The 14,525-nt window shown below is 38.7% G+C and overlaps 1 protein-coding gene across 1 annotated transcript; it reads right to left on the bottom strand.

Annotated features, from left to right (window-relative positions):
* LOC107620303 lies at positions 3,294–5,390 on the bottom strand. Its single transcript, XM_016322484.1, has 4 exons — positions 4,776–5,390; positions 4,501–4,593; positions 4,291–4,456; positions 3,294–4,120 (listed from the first exon to the last, which is right to left on the bottom strand). Exons 1-4 carry the CDS (start codon positions 5,388–5,390, stop codon positions 3,294–3,296), a joined length of 1,701 nt encoding a protein of 566 aa, XP_016177970.1.

Raw genomic sequence — 14,525 nt, 5'->3', positions numbered from 1 at the left:
GTTTAAGTGATGCTGGTCGATATGCAAAAGGGTTGTCCAAGAGTAGGCAGGCTAAGAAATTTTCCTCCAAGGATGAGCATCCGAAGACTCGTCGGTCCTCGAGAGGAAAAGAGATGATTAGCGACAAGCAAGATTCCAAGAAGAAGAAGATTACTGTTAAGTATTCTTACTCTAATTGGTCTCGTTATTTCTTTGGTGATTTCCTCAATGGTGAGTTTGTCCCTGCTCCCGTTGTTTCTTCAGATCTTAGGGGAGCTGCTTTTGTTGCTTATTGGTTAAGTAAATACGTATTTTTTGGACCGGCGGATGAGTGTATGAGCCATGGGGTGTTTCTTTTAGCCTGCTTGATTACTAGAGGAGAACGTTTACCATTGGCTCCTATGTATCTCGGCAGCTTATATACGCGGCTTGATCAATTTTTCCAGCAACTCAAGATTGCTCATGGTCGCTTTCCAGTTTTGTCTTTCATTGACGAAATGTTTCTTCAACTCTTTCTTTTTGAGCGGTTCTCTCTGTTTGCTCCCACCCGTAAGCCCCCTACAATTCTTCCAGATAAGAAGGCAAGTCCTCGTGCTTGGGTTTGGGGTTCAGCTCATCCTTCGAAATATTTGGAGGATGTTATTGACTTGGAGAAAAATTTTTGTTTTCGCCCGTACATAACCTCTTACCAGCCCTCATCGTATATATTCTGCTTGTCTTGAGCATGACCACAATAATATTTCTACCGGCCAGGATGGGGTTTATGACTTTTGGCTTTTGTGTACTTCTCCTACCCCTCTTCCTGGTTTGATTGTTATGGATAGGGATTTTCACTGTGGAGCTTTGATCTGTCCAGTGATCTACCATCCTGATAGGGTAAGTCACCAACTAGGGTGGGACCAGGATCCAAAAAACATGGAGCATATTTTTTTTTCATCGGAAAATTTAATGAAAAAGGTTCTGTTTCAAGAAGAACTCCCGAAGTACAATCCTTTCTTGGTTGTTCCTCTCGACAGGGATGGGGGAGTTACAAAGGAGTATATGGATTACCTTATGCGTATGAAGGAGCATATTAGGCAATATGAGGGTACCTTCGTCCCTGATGTCAGATCATTTGTCCCAGTTTTGATCAAGGATCCATATTTCATGACTGGCAACCTTTCTCCTTCGACCATTACAAGTAATATTTGCTCTTTGCTGATTCTTGTTTTTGTTTCTTCATTTCTTTTTCGTCTCTCTCTCCTCTTTGTGTATTTGACTGCTGTATCTTTTGTGCTGGTGTTTTGTAGACTTGAACGCCAGGTGTTATAGACATCCACCTTCTTCAAAAAGAAAACCAGATGATTCAGTTGTTACTGCTGAAGTGGTCAAGCGCAGTAAAGTGGAGAGTTGAAATGTTAAGGTTGCAAAGAGGTCTCTTGAAAGAGCACCTAGGCCTTCTGTTGATGCTACGTCTTCACCAATTTCCACTGGCTCAGGGATTTCTCCTTCTTCGATGGCAAAAGCTAAAGGTTCTTCTGCTGCTGCTTGCTTTGTTGAGTCATCACAGTCTCCTGGTAAAGCTGTGGTTAGCTTATCTAGAAGTGTTGTGAAGCGTAGGTCCCATCGTCTTTTGGGTAAAATGAAAACAATTCCAAATGCACCCTCTGATCCGGTAAATGTAGGCGATGAGAGCTCTCAAGAAAAGGTCAGTGGGGACTCTCCTAATTCATTTGTTGTTGGCGACATCCCTGACAAGGGTACTACCCAAGAAGTTGTGCGAGATGACCCACGAGCAATAGCAAGTTCTAAGAGCAATGTTGACATTGAGCCGGGTGTTACTTGCCAAGGGGACCCTACTAGACGTGTTGTTACTCCCATCCGAACGGTATTTCCTGGCGCAGGTACAACTGTTTTTTTTTTCTGCCTCTCTTTTTTTTATTTTTTAGAGGGGGTACATGATTTTGTTCATGCTGTTTGTGTGTATGTTTGTATCTTCAGCTTCTCATGCTGTTTCTGAGTCCACCTTTCAAGCTTCAAGCATTTCTGATATCACAAAGGAACCTTTAGCTAGTGCTTCTTCTGGTGTGTTTCATTGTATTTCTTTTCATTTGTCAGGCGTGCCAGCACTTTATAAGTTCTTGATGAAAAAAGGTTGTTTTGCTTTTCAGTTTCTGTCTGCGATGAGTTTGAGCATTTCAATGGCGATGCGAAGAACTTGTTATCGGAAATTACATCCTGGGCTCCTTCCTTCTTGCTTCCAAATGACCTGAACTGCCTTTTCAAGAAGCTTGGGTACCAAGCTTTTCTAGATGCATGGGATTTCTTTACTTCACACTCCCTTGCGGACTTGTGGGGTGCTCATCGGGATATGGTAGCAAATCATCTAAATAACCTTAAGTTATTTAAATTTAGTGGTCGTTGGCTTGAAAATCTTTCTGCAAAATTGGAGCCTCCACCTGGGATCTCTGATCTTGCTAGAGAAGAATTGTTGTCTAAAGAGCATCACGTTCTCTCTTCTGATGTTTCTGCTCTTCAAGAAAAGGTTAACAAGCTTACATCTGAATTGAACACCATGAAGGCTAGGTTAGCCAGCGTCAGCATGGAGCGAGAGCAATTGGCCAAGCATAAGGAGGCTGCTTCTTCTGCGATTTCTTACAGTGATATTTTGTGGCTGTGATAGTTTCCAGCACTTTATTTTGTAAAATATGTAATACTTTGACAAAGTATATTTTTGTCCTACTGCTTCTATGACTTTCATTGTACACCCCTTTTTAGGTGTTATGTTTCTCCTCATTTTTTTTTAATAATATGCATACTCCTCCAGGGGCTTTACTTGCTTATGTGATCATTTTATTTTGGATACACACATTTTTTTTTGCAGGGGGAGGGTATGATTTTAAGATGAGCAGGATTATCTACTGCTAATTTTTTCTGCCTTTTTTTTAGGCAAAGAAAAGGAAGGTACCCATAACTTTCTTGCCCTATTTATGCTCGACTCTTTTTAGGAGCTTGGAGGGTGGGACACTTCACTTTTTTGGAACTATTTTGTACTGCAAATTTCTTAAGATGCATCACTCGCATTTCTTGAGTGTATGATTGCTAAAGCAGTTTTCTCATGTATTGTAGGATGCTTGCAGAATAATATAACATAAACATTGGCTCTTGATAAAGAAGCCTTTTGGAATTGAAATTTGAATTACTAAAGCTGAAATTAGGCATAGTATTTCTTGACATACTTAAAATTGATGGGGTCAGTGGTTGTTCCATGATCTGGGTCCAGCAGGATACAGTGTCCGTTGGGGGTGTACTTCAGAAACAATGTAAGGACCCTCCTATTTGGGAGCCCATTTTGGCAAAGACATCTTCCTCATTACTACGTCTACTGATTTTAGCACCAGATCACCCTCTAGGAACACCCTGGGCTGAACATGCTTGTCGTAAGCTAACGCTAGTCTCCGGTGGTATTCTTCCATCTTGCTTCCCACAACTTCTCTTTTTTCTTCCAATTCTTGCAACTCAGCTTCACGATCCCTTGCCTCGTCTAACAACATCCTAGTGGTGGGTACTTCAATCTCTGTTGGCAGTACAACTTCAACCCCATAAACCAACGAGAAAGGCGTTACTCCGGTTGTTCCTTGTCTAGTTGTTCTGTAAGCCCAAAGAGCAAGTGGTAAGTATTCACTCCAATCTTTATGAGCATCGGTCACCATCTTTGTGAGTATTTTCAAAAGGCTCTTGTCAGTAGCCTCTGCCTGGCCATTGCCTTGCGGGTAGTAGGGGGAAGACTTGTGATGTTTGATTTGGTATTGTTCAAGAACACCCCACACTCTTTGGTTAACAAAGTGGGTTCCATTATCGGACACTAGAACACTTGGCAGCCCGAACCTACATATTATATTTTCTTTGATAAATCTCACTACTGCTTCAGCATTTGCTTCCCTGACAACGACAGCCTCCACCCACTTGGTGAAGCTTTCTGTTGCAACTAGAATCCATTTCTTCTCCATTGATGGGGGTTGATTGGTCCCACAAAATCTACCGCCCATGTATGGAATGGGTATGGTGTTTTGAGGCTGTTCTTCTGCACGCTTGGCGCATGTATCAAGTTTGCATGCTTTTGGTATTGTACACACCTTTTGGCCCAGTTGATTGCATCTTCCTTCATTTTTGGCCAGTAATAGCCAATCCTGATGAGTTCATACCATAAGGCCCTTCCTCCTTGGTGTCTCCCACATACTCCTTGATGGACTTCTTCCAAGACTTTATCTTTTTCTTCATCTCGAACGCATTTTAGCATCTCTCCGGTAAAACTCTTTTTGAACAACTCACCTTTTTGCAAGAAGTAACGTTTTGATCTCTTCTTCAATCTCTCAGCTTCTATTTTCTCTGAAGGCAAAAATCCAGCATCGAGGTACTCTACGATGGGTTGTTGCCAATTGTGAACATTACATATCTGCATGCTTTCTTTTGTTTCTTGACAAGCCTTGCAGGAAGCCTGTAATTCATCACAATGAAACTTCATTTTCGGCCAATAAATACCTCACCTCTGGAGCCTTCGGTACAAACCGGGGCCTTCTTCTCTGCAAGTGGTTCCATGCAGTTGTTCTGCTTTTTCTTTCCCTTCTTCTTCTCCTACACATTTCATGAGGAGTCCATCATTGCTTTTTTTGAACATTTGCCCATTGAGGAGGCAAAATCCTCTTGTTTCTTTGGTGATGTTGAGCGTTCTGAGCTGTTCACGTATAGGCGTTTGCCAATCATTGGTTTTTTTCTTCCACAGACTTTCCTTCTTCTCTGGCAGGACTTTCAGCTACCCGGTGTTCCAAAGTATGTTGTCCATTTTGAATAGTGACTCTACTCCCCAATGTTGCTAAAGCATCCGCATGCTTGTTTTCTGTTCGGGGTACATGCTCAAATGAGATCTTATCAAATACCTTCATCATGCGCCACACTTGCTCTCTGCATAAGGCCAGACTTCTTTCCTTCGTGCCATACCCTTCTAGGATTTGTTGTATTATTAGGTTGGAGTCTCCTTTGACATGGAGTTTCTTGATACCAACTTCTTGAGCCATCTTTAGACCGAGCATTAGCGCTTCATACTCTGCCTCATTGTTGGTGCAAGAGAAATCCAATCGAAACATGAATGACAGATTTCTTCCATGGGAGTCTGTAAGGACGACTCCTGCTCCTCCTTGAGGATTCGAGGGTGTTCCATCAAACATGAGGGTCCATGTTTCTTCTTCATTGCAAGCATAAATAGTCTCTATTATTCCTGGAATCTGATTTGGCAACTCTTCAATCGTTGCTTTTTCAGGACAGATCGACAAGAGGTCAGCCAAAGCTTGGCTCTTAATGGTGGTAGGTGTCACCAATTTTACATCATATTCGCTTATTAGGAGTGCCCAACGACTCATTCTTCCAGTCAACATTGGCTTTTCAATTAAAAATCTGATACCTTCATTTTTCGATACGACTTCTACTTGGTGTGCTTGAAAGTAGTGTCGGTATCTTTGTGAGATGTACACCAGAGCGAGACAATGTTTCTCTGGTGAAGAGTACCGGCCCTTTTATGGCTCTGCTAACATAAGCAATGGGTTTCTCTTTGCCTTCACCTTCTTGTGCAATTAACCCACTAACTGCTTCTTCTCCTACCGCTAAGTATACCTTCAATGGTGCACCAGGCTGAGGGGAAGTCATGGTGTGAGTGGACGTGAGAACGTTCTTGATCTTGTCCATCATAGCTTGGTGGTGTTGTCCCCACGTAAAGGTGTTTTTCTCTTTCAACAAAGATCTTAGGGGTCCTAAGAGCTCCCCTAATGCTGGTATGAACCTTCGAATGTACCCCAGCTTGCCTATGAACTTCTGAAGTCCCTTGATGTCTTTCGGAGGTTCCATGTCTTGGACAGCTTTAATCTTATCCTCGTCAGCTGAAATGCCTCCTTTGTGGACTCTGAATCCCAAGAACTTTCCAGATGACACCCCGAAGGCACATTTCATGGGGTTCATCTTGAGTCTATACTTTCTGCATCTAGTGAACACAGCTCTGAGGTGTTCTGTGTGTTGCTTCTCGGATGTTGACTTGACAACCAAATCGTCTACATAGTCTTCTACAAAGTGATGCATTATGTCATGGAATATAGCAGTCATGGCTCTTTGGTAGGTTGCTCCAGCATTCTTTAGGCCAAAAGGCATGATAGTATAGTAAAAATTACCTACGGGTGTTCAAAATGCTGTCTTTTCTTCATCTCCCGGAGCCATTCTAATTTGGTTGTACCCGCTAAATCCATCCATGAAGGAGAACCTCTCAAATCCGGCTGTAGCATCTACCATTCTATCGACATCTGGCAAAGGAAAATCATCCTTAGGACAAGCTCTGTTTAGATCTCTAAAATCCACACAACACCGGATCTGCCCATTCTTCTTTTTCACTGGCACTATGTTGGCTAACCAAGAGGGGTGTTGTATTGGTTTGACAAACTTGGCTGCGAGTAACTTTTCGATTTCTTTCTTTACTTGAGCTTCTATTTCATTGGAGAATTTTCTAGGAGCTTGCTTGACAGGAGTTGCTCCTTTCCTCACGGCTAAATTGTGGGTTACCAGGTTTGGATCTAACCCCGACATTTCATCATAGTTCCAAGCAAACACATCTCTGAACTCTGTTAATAATGCTATCAAATCCCTTTTCTCCTTCTCCCCTAGAGTTTTACACACGAACAAAGGCCTCGGGTGTTCTTCAGTCCCTAAATTAATCTCTTCCAACTCTTCCTCCTTCTGCTTTGCTTCATCTTGAGTTGGAAAGGGGCATTTTCTATGCTGCTTTGCAGATGTTCTTTTTCTTGTATACTTAGGATGTCGGGGCCAGGGGAGTTCTGGTAATTTTCCTCCGCTGGATGACTTGAGTAGGCCTTATCTGATCAGCAGAACCTCCCATTTCTAGAAATATATGAGTGGGTATAATGTTTACCCCTGATCCAGCATCCACCAAGGCCCTTCTGACCTTCATGCCTTCTACCACTGCTTTCACATACAATGGTTTATTATGGTAGAACTCCCCATTAAATGAGTCAGGGTCCCGAAACACCAGGGCGTTTGCATGGGCCTTTGCTAATCTTGTGAGCTGAGCGTTGATGCCCCCAAAACCTTTTTCATGCTTCTGAATGATCCTATTAGAGCTCTGGCCACCTCTTTCTAAATGTGGGGTTCCAAGCCAAGTTGGTTGAACATGATTCTACAACCTCGAGACTTCAAAAGACCTCTTGTCAAGGCGTCTTCATCCAAGGACTACTCCATGGTAACCATCTCTTCTGCTTCATCTACGATCTCTGTCAGCATTACCTCTCCTTCAATGCCTATCATTCCAACATCATGTTGAGGAAAAGGAGTGCTTTTTACTCCTTCTTGGTTTTGTTCCCCATTTAGGAGTATCTTCCCTTCCTTCACTTGCCTATGAAACATCGTCCTCACCACATAACAACCGGTTAACCCATGGCCCTTATTGCGGTGCACCATGCAATATCTTGGATCTCTCAAGTCTTCAGATGTTGGTGACTCTCTATCTGTTCTGGGGTTTAATGTTCCATCCTCAAACCATCCATTTACGACAACCATGGCCTGAGCTTTGGAGAGAGGTAGTGGGGGTGGAGGACTGCTTTTCTTAACACCCTTAGAATAGGAACTCCTTCTGCCCCTGCCATCAGCAGCACACACTTCCAGAGGAGAAACTTCTTTATATCTCCTTCCATTGCGCTTCATTGCCTCTGTTATGTCAGATGCTCTCTTTAAGAGCTCAGAGAAAGTGTTTATGTTGCTCATAGAAAGATAAATTTGGGATCCATCTTCCACATTTCTAATACACCCGTACACCAATTGTGGCTCTGGGAGAGTGTCTATACAAAGTAAAGCTTGATTTCTGTACCTCTTGACGAACGCTACCAATCCTTCTCCTTGTCTCTGTTTCACTCTCCCCAGGTCCATGATGTGCATGGAGGGTTCCTCTTCCAGGAACTTGTTGCAGAACTCCGTTACTAATTGCTCCCAGGTGTTGATGCTACTGGCTTTCAACTTGCAATACCACGTGAATGCCCTTCCTGTCAGTGATTTTGAGAACTCCTTGATCTTGAGCTCCTGGTGGTTCGTGAACACCCCGAGATCATCCAAGAATGACAGGATGTGTTCTTTGGCACTTCCAGTACCATCAAATTTACGAAAGGTAGGTGGTTGGTACCCCTTAGGGTATGGTTTCGCCAAGATATGATGCCCGAATGGTGGACTTATCTCCCAACTGGGCTCACTTGCTTCTCCTTTTCCCTTTAGAATACGTGCCAACTCCCTACGAGTGACTGGGGTGTTCTCGTCTTCCTCCATATTCTCCTGGTTCACGAATGGAGGCGGTGAGGGGGTTCTATACCTCGTTTGATCTCTAGCCATCATTTTCGTGATCAAAGCTTGCATCTTTTTTTCGTTGTCTATCATATAGTTGTATACATGAGCAGGAATTCCTGAACACCCTGAGATCATCCAAGAATGACAGGATGTGTTCTTTAGTACTTCCAGTACCATCAAATTTACAAAAGGTAGGTGGTTGGTACCCCTTAGGGTATGGTTTCGCCAAGATATGATGCCCGAATGGTGGACTTATCTCCCAACTGGGCTCACTTGCTTCTCCTTTTCCCTTTAGAATACGTGCCAACTCCCTACGAGTGACTGGGGTGTTCTCGCCTTCCTCCATATTCTCCTGGTTCACGAATGGAGGCGGTGAGGGGGTTCTATACCTCGTTTGATCTCTAGCCATCATTTCTGTGATCAAAGCTTGCATCTTTATTTGGTTGTCTATCATATAGTTGTACACATGAGCAGGAATGGTTACATAAGTGTGCATGCCAGTGGTACCTCCAGCATGGGGTGTGAAGAAATTGGCATGGGCATGAGCTCCTTCTCCTCCTGCACCCAGATTCTGCTGCTCCATGTGTTCCTCTTCTTAGTTGTGCCCGTCCTCGTCTTGAGGTGATACCAAACTGAGGTTGAGATCCCGAGGAGTTATTGAGCGTCGCTTAGGTGGTCGATTCTGCCTAGGATGAGTATTGCTAGATTCAGCCATCACGTCGAAGTGTTCCTCCCCAGTGGAGTCGCCAGATGATTCGGGTGAGTTTCGTGAAAAATAGATTAAGTGAAAAAATAATAGTTAAGGTGAGAGATTAGGGGTAAGTAAACTTGTGAGGAAGACACTTCTGTTAATGGCAAATAAACAATACAAGAACTAATAGTGAGGAAGAGAGGTGGGAGAACAAGTGTTGAGACCTCCACTAATGTCACAAGAGGATGAATGAGCTTTGTTTACAGTGGACAGAAATGGTTTACAGAGAAGAGAAGCTCTCAGAAGAGGATGAAGGTGAAGGTGAAAGTAAAGGATGAAAAGGGTTTCAGGGTCTATGAAGAAGAAGATGATCAAGGTGAAAGTGAAGAGTGAGAGTGAAGGATGAAGGATGAAAAGTAAAGTAAAAAGATGATTTACAGAGGTGGCTTGAGGTCCTTTTTATAGCGTAAAACCATGATGAAGAGGACACCCCTTGGCCAATGGTTTTAGTCTGACATTTGGTTTACTGCTCTTTCCAAAATATCTTTAGGTATTTGGGATCACCTCAAGTCTTGTCAACTGAAAAGGGTAGGAAGTTGATTCCCACACGTTAAACTAAAGCTCCTGACATGTGACATTAGTGAAGGGACATCTAGTTTGGTTTTCTTTCAACTAGATGACACCTTTACACTCCAAATTCAACCAATCCACTTCCACCAATATAGTTCCCACTGAAGAGAAATTCAACTCCTCAAGGTGTTATTTTGGGTTCCATCCTTTTAGCCCAATACCTTTAGGAGGAACTTAACTCTTTTTTGACCATATTTGTAGGTCATTATAAAAATAATTATGTACAAAAAAGGTTTATATTTTTAGTACACAATCATACGCGCAGGTACGTTATCGTTGTCATCATCGTCATCTTCTTCTTCTTCGCATTCCTCCTCCTCCTCTTTCGCGTTCCTTCTTCTTCGCGTATTTTCTCCTCATCGTCATTCTTTTGTTGCTGCTGTTATTGTTGCATTTTTTTCTTCCTCCTCTCCTTGGTGATTTTGTAGCATTATGTGTTTTGAATTGTGCATAATAACGAGACTAAATGCACCTTAATTCACTCAGAAATGAACCGAAATTACATCTAAAATGAACCAAAAATTAAATTCCGAATGAACCGAAATTACTTAATGATGATGATACACAAACAAACTCATTTCAAAACAAGCACAGACCAAGTGCACCTTATTTAAATCTAGAATGAACCGAAATCACTTAATGATTGTGTTCAAAAACAAGCACACAAACAAAATTGAATGATTAGAAATTTACTCAGAAATGAACTGAAATTACATCCAGAATGAACCAAAAATTAAATTTCGAATGAACCGAAATTACTGAATGATGACAATACACAAACAAACTCGTTTAAAAACAAGCATAGATCAAGTGCACCTTATTTAAATCCAGAATTAACCGAAATTACTTAATAATTGAGTTCAAAAACAAGCACACAGACAAAATTGAATTATGAACAAAAACACATCCAAATACATCAAGTGATTTTGTAGCATTATGCGTTTCTTCTTCTTTGTTTAATTTTTCATGTTTTTTCACTTGATGTTGCTGATAAGTATTGACCAAAATTTTTATTCATTAAGTAATTTTGGTTAATTTCTTAGTTTAATTGAGGTTTTTGGATCCAAAAATGAATTCGATGCGTTTTTGTTGATGATTGAGTCTTTTTGACTGCTTGTTCAAATCTGAATTAATTTTGGTTCATTTGTGTGTTAATTGAGGTTCACTTGATGCTACTGATAAGTATTGACTAAATTTTTTATTCCTTAAGTAATTTCGGTTCATTTCTTAGTTTAATTGAGGTTTATTTGGATACAGAAATGAATTTGATTTGTTTTTGTTGACAATTGAGTTTTTTTGACTGCTTGTTTAAATCTGAATTGATTTTGGTTCATTTGTGTGTTAATTGAGATTCATTTGATGCTGCTGATAAGTGTTGATCAAATTTTTTATTCTTCAAGTAATTTTGGTTCATTTCTTAGTTTAATTGAGGTTCATTTGAGTCCAAAAATGAATTTGATGTGTTTTTATTGATGATTGAGTCTTTTTTTAGCAAAGAAGAATGAAATTATTCATTATCACTTTATTCAATTCTATTAGATTTCATTCTATTTCATTTAATTTGTCTTGAAAGTCATCCTAACCATTGGGACAAATTGTTCATCGACAACACACCTGAATTGCAAATGAACCGAAATATTATTATAACAACACCACTGTATGATAACAAATGAACCGAAAATTGTGCATTCTATAAACTCAGAAACTCATGCATTCTATTCAAATTCAAATTTTCGGTTAATTTTAGATGTAATTCCGGTTCATTTATGAGAAATTAAGGTACATTTGGTCTCGTTGTTCTGCACAATTCAAAACACATAATGCTGCAAAATCATCAAGGAGAGGCAGAAGAAAAGAAAAAAATGCAACAATAACAGCAGCAATAAAAGAATGACGATGTGGAGAAAACACGCGAAGAAGAAGGAACAAGAAGAAGGAAGAGGAGGAGGAGGAGGAGGAGGAGAAGAGGAGGAAGAGGAGGAGGAGAAGAGGAGGGGGAAAGAAGAACCTGTGTGTGCGAATTTGGAAGAAGAAGAAGAAGAAGAAGCGGCAACAGGAGCACAATAAAAAAAAAAACACGTGCACGCATGTGTGTAAATGACTTGGTTGGACTTAGTTGCTAATATAATTTAGATGCGGAGCATTATTGAATTGAATATACATATTTATTTTTAATAAATTATTGTATTATTATTTAGGATAATTTACCTTAATAAAATGATTGGAATCCAAAGTTACACAAATGTCCTGATTAGAATTTGGTTATATGCTTGTACTATTTTAATTTATATAAATCAAATTAGCCAAGCTCGATTTACAAATTTACACATAAATTGAATTAGTCAAGTTTGATTTATGCTCAAAACATGTAAATTGAATTAAACCAATTCGATTTAGTATTTTAGGAGAGAGAGTGTTTCGTTTTGAAAATGTAAGATTTAATGAAAGTAAATCAAACAAACTTTACACAATCAATAAATAATTTAATATTATTTGTAATCCATTGACAGAAAAATATGTAATATCTTAGTTATAATCATTTATTAACTACTTTTCATTAAAAATAATGATAATCTTATCCTAAAAAGTTAATGTCCAATCATGTCATTACATACAAAATTCAATCTTAGTGTCTTCATCACATAGCTACTCTAATCCTATTTATAGAAATCAAATTCCAACAATTATAATTTAACTATTATTACCACTATCACTATCCATCTAAATTTAACTATAATCACTATCTATCTAAATTTAACTATGATCAATCACTCTTATTACAAACATTTTTAATTTAAAATTCTAATCAACAATTTTAAATTACTGATGTAACTAACATTTCTAATATTATAATTCTAAGTTACGATGAAATTCTAATATTTCTATTTTAACATGAACAAAAAAAATTTTGTGTACTCACTTGCTCAATATTAATGCTACTAACAACATGGATAACTCTATCTAGCCAATAGAGACGATCTGGATCATCCTCTATGCTAGTAGTTTTAAAGTTTGTGCCCTTTGAATTCTCTCTTGTGTATGTGTGGGAATGAAGAAGTGAAAGTAAATCGTATGAAGGAAAGTCGAATCTTAAATAGACAATGTAAGATTAAATCAAACTAGGGTACTTCGATTTATAATGTATATTAGTCGTAGTAAATCGAATTGGCCTTATTCGATTTACCTTTATCTCTCATCGTGTATAAATCAAATTAATCTCGTTCGATTTATCTTCATCAAAATACTAGATTTCTAAAAACGAAATACTCTCTCCTAAAAAACTAATTGAAGTAGCTGAATTCAATTTATACATTTCAACCTTTTAAGTATAGATCGAATTTGACGTATTTGATTTATATAGATTCAAATAGGACAGACGTATAACCAAATTAGAATAAGAATATTTTTATAATTTTGTTGGCTGATTATTTTATTAAAGTAAATTACGTTGTTGTTGTTGTTGTTGTTGTTGTTGTTGTTGTTGTTTATCTTTAATATTGACCAGTGAAGTGACTTTGTCTATCTCCAAGAGTAAAGCAGAGGAAAAAGAAGAGATATGACATAATTGAAAAAGGATCCGAGACTTTTATTGAGTATTTCATTGAGTATTTGATCAATATGAATATAACCAGCTAATGGGCTATATATAAGGAAACAAAACAAAATCTATTAAGGCTAAGTAATATAATGCTTAATTGTCTCCAGCTGATTAATTAATTTTAATTTTTCTATTACTCTCTTATTTTACTATTTCAATTGTATTATGACTTGTGTCCTTTTTTGCCCCCTCAAATTTATGAGAGGTCTTGAGACAATTCTGAGTTTGAGTTACTTTTCAAAGGTAGTTGTTGATAGTATATTATTTATAACTTCAAGAACTTGATTTTATATGGACAACAATGGAATTGGATATAATATTATGTATTTATCATTTTTTAAGTATTACTTGTTAGTAGTTAATTACGAGAAATAGGACTTTTGCTTATGTGTAGTTTGTATTGGGTTCCAATGAGGGACTATAACTACAAGTTATTACTATTTTTACGAACGGGTTTGTTTTGGAGATATTGATGGTCTTACAATAGCAGTAAATCCGTGTACTTGCATTGCACGAGACTAAATTTTTCCTCTTGTAATAATCTTCATATCAAGTATGATTTTTAACAGCTAGCAAACATAATAACTTAACATTATTATGATATCTTTTTTACTTGTTTTATTTGCAACTATTCGATGAAATACCATTTTTCAAATTAATACAATGAAGTTGCTAATATATTTCTATAATATATATTAACAAGACTCACAACATAAACAGTTTTTTGATATATAAGTAACTATTAAGTGTAACAGTCCAGCCCACCCGTTAGCACGATATTGTTCGCTTTGGCACACAAGGCCTCACGATTTTGCCTTTGACGATAGGGATGATAGCTGAAGCCCCCCACACTCACTCGTCAAAACGCGTCATGCTAGGGAAAGGTATCCACACCCTTATAGAGCATGCTTCGTTCCCCTCCCCAACCGATGTGGGACCTTACATTAAGTATTAGTAGGTATTTTTTCACTAATAATGAGTAATCTCTGCCAAAAGGTTCAGACAATTTTAAAACACTACAAAATTAATCAAAATAGACCACATACTTTAACCACTACATTTATCTATATATTCATCAAAATGACAATTCAAAAATTTGCCAAAAATAAGATCTAACTGATGCCTAATGATCCCAGGATTGTCATCTTCAGCTTTATCTGAGTTATTAATATAATAACACTTACTACATTTAATTCAGTACATTAACAATACTGGGATTATAATTCCACACTTTGACTATAGTTTATGTCCCCATAAATAGGG

The sequence above is a fragment of the Arachis ipaensis genome, chromosome B10, assembly GCF_000816755.2.
Source record: "Arachis ipaensis cultivar K30076 chromosome B10, Araip1.1, whole genome shotgun sequence".
Lineage (NCBI taxonomy): Eukaryota > Viridiplantae > Streptophyta > Magnoliopsida > Fabales > Fabaceae > Arachis > Arachis ipaensis.
This window is presented reverse-complemented; position numbering and strand designations above follow the sequence as displayed.

Bases quoted from the DNA above. Each gene is read 5' to 3' on its own strand.
- LOC107620303 (XM_016322484.1), bottom strand. From the start codon at position 5,390: ATGTTGACTGGAAGAATGAGTCGTTGGGCACTCCTAATAAGCGAATAT. The intron at 4,457-4,500 runs GTATTTATTGGC...GATGAATTACAG, and splicing joins CCGAAGGCTCCAGAGGTGAG to GCTTCCTGCAAGGCTTGTCA. The intron at 4,121-4,290 runs GTGAGTTGTTCA...CCAAAAATGAAG, and splicing joins ACGTTACTTCTTGCAAAAAG to GAAGATGCAATCAACTGGGC.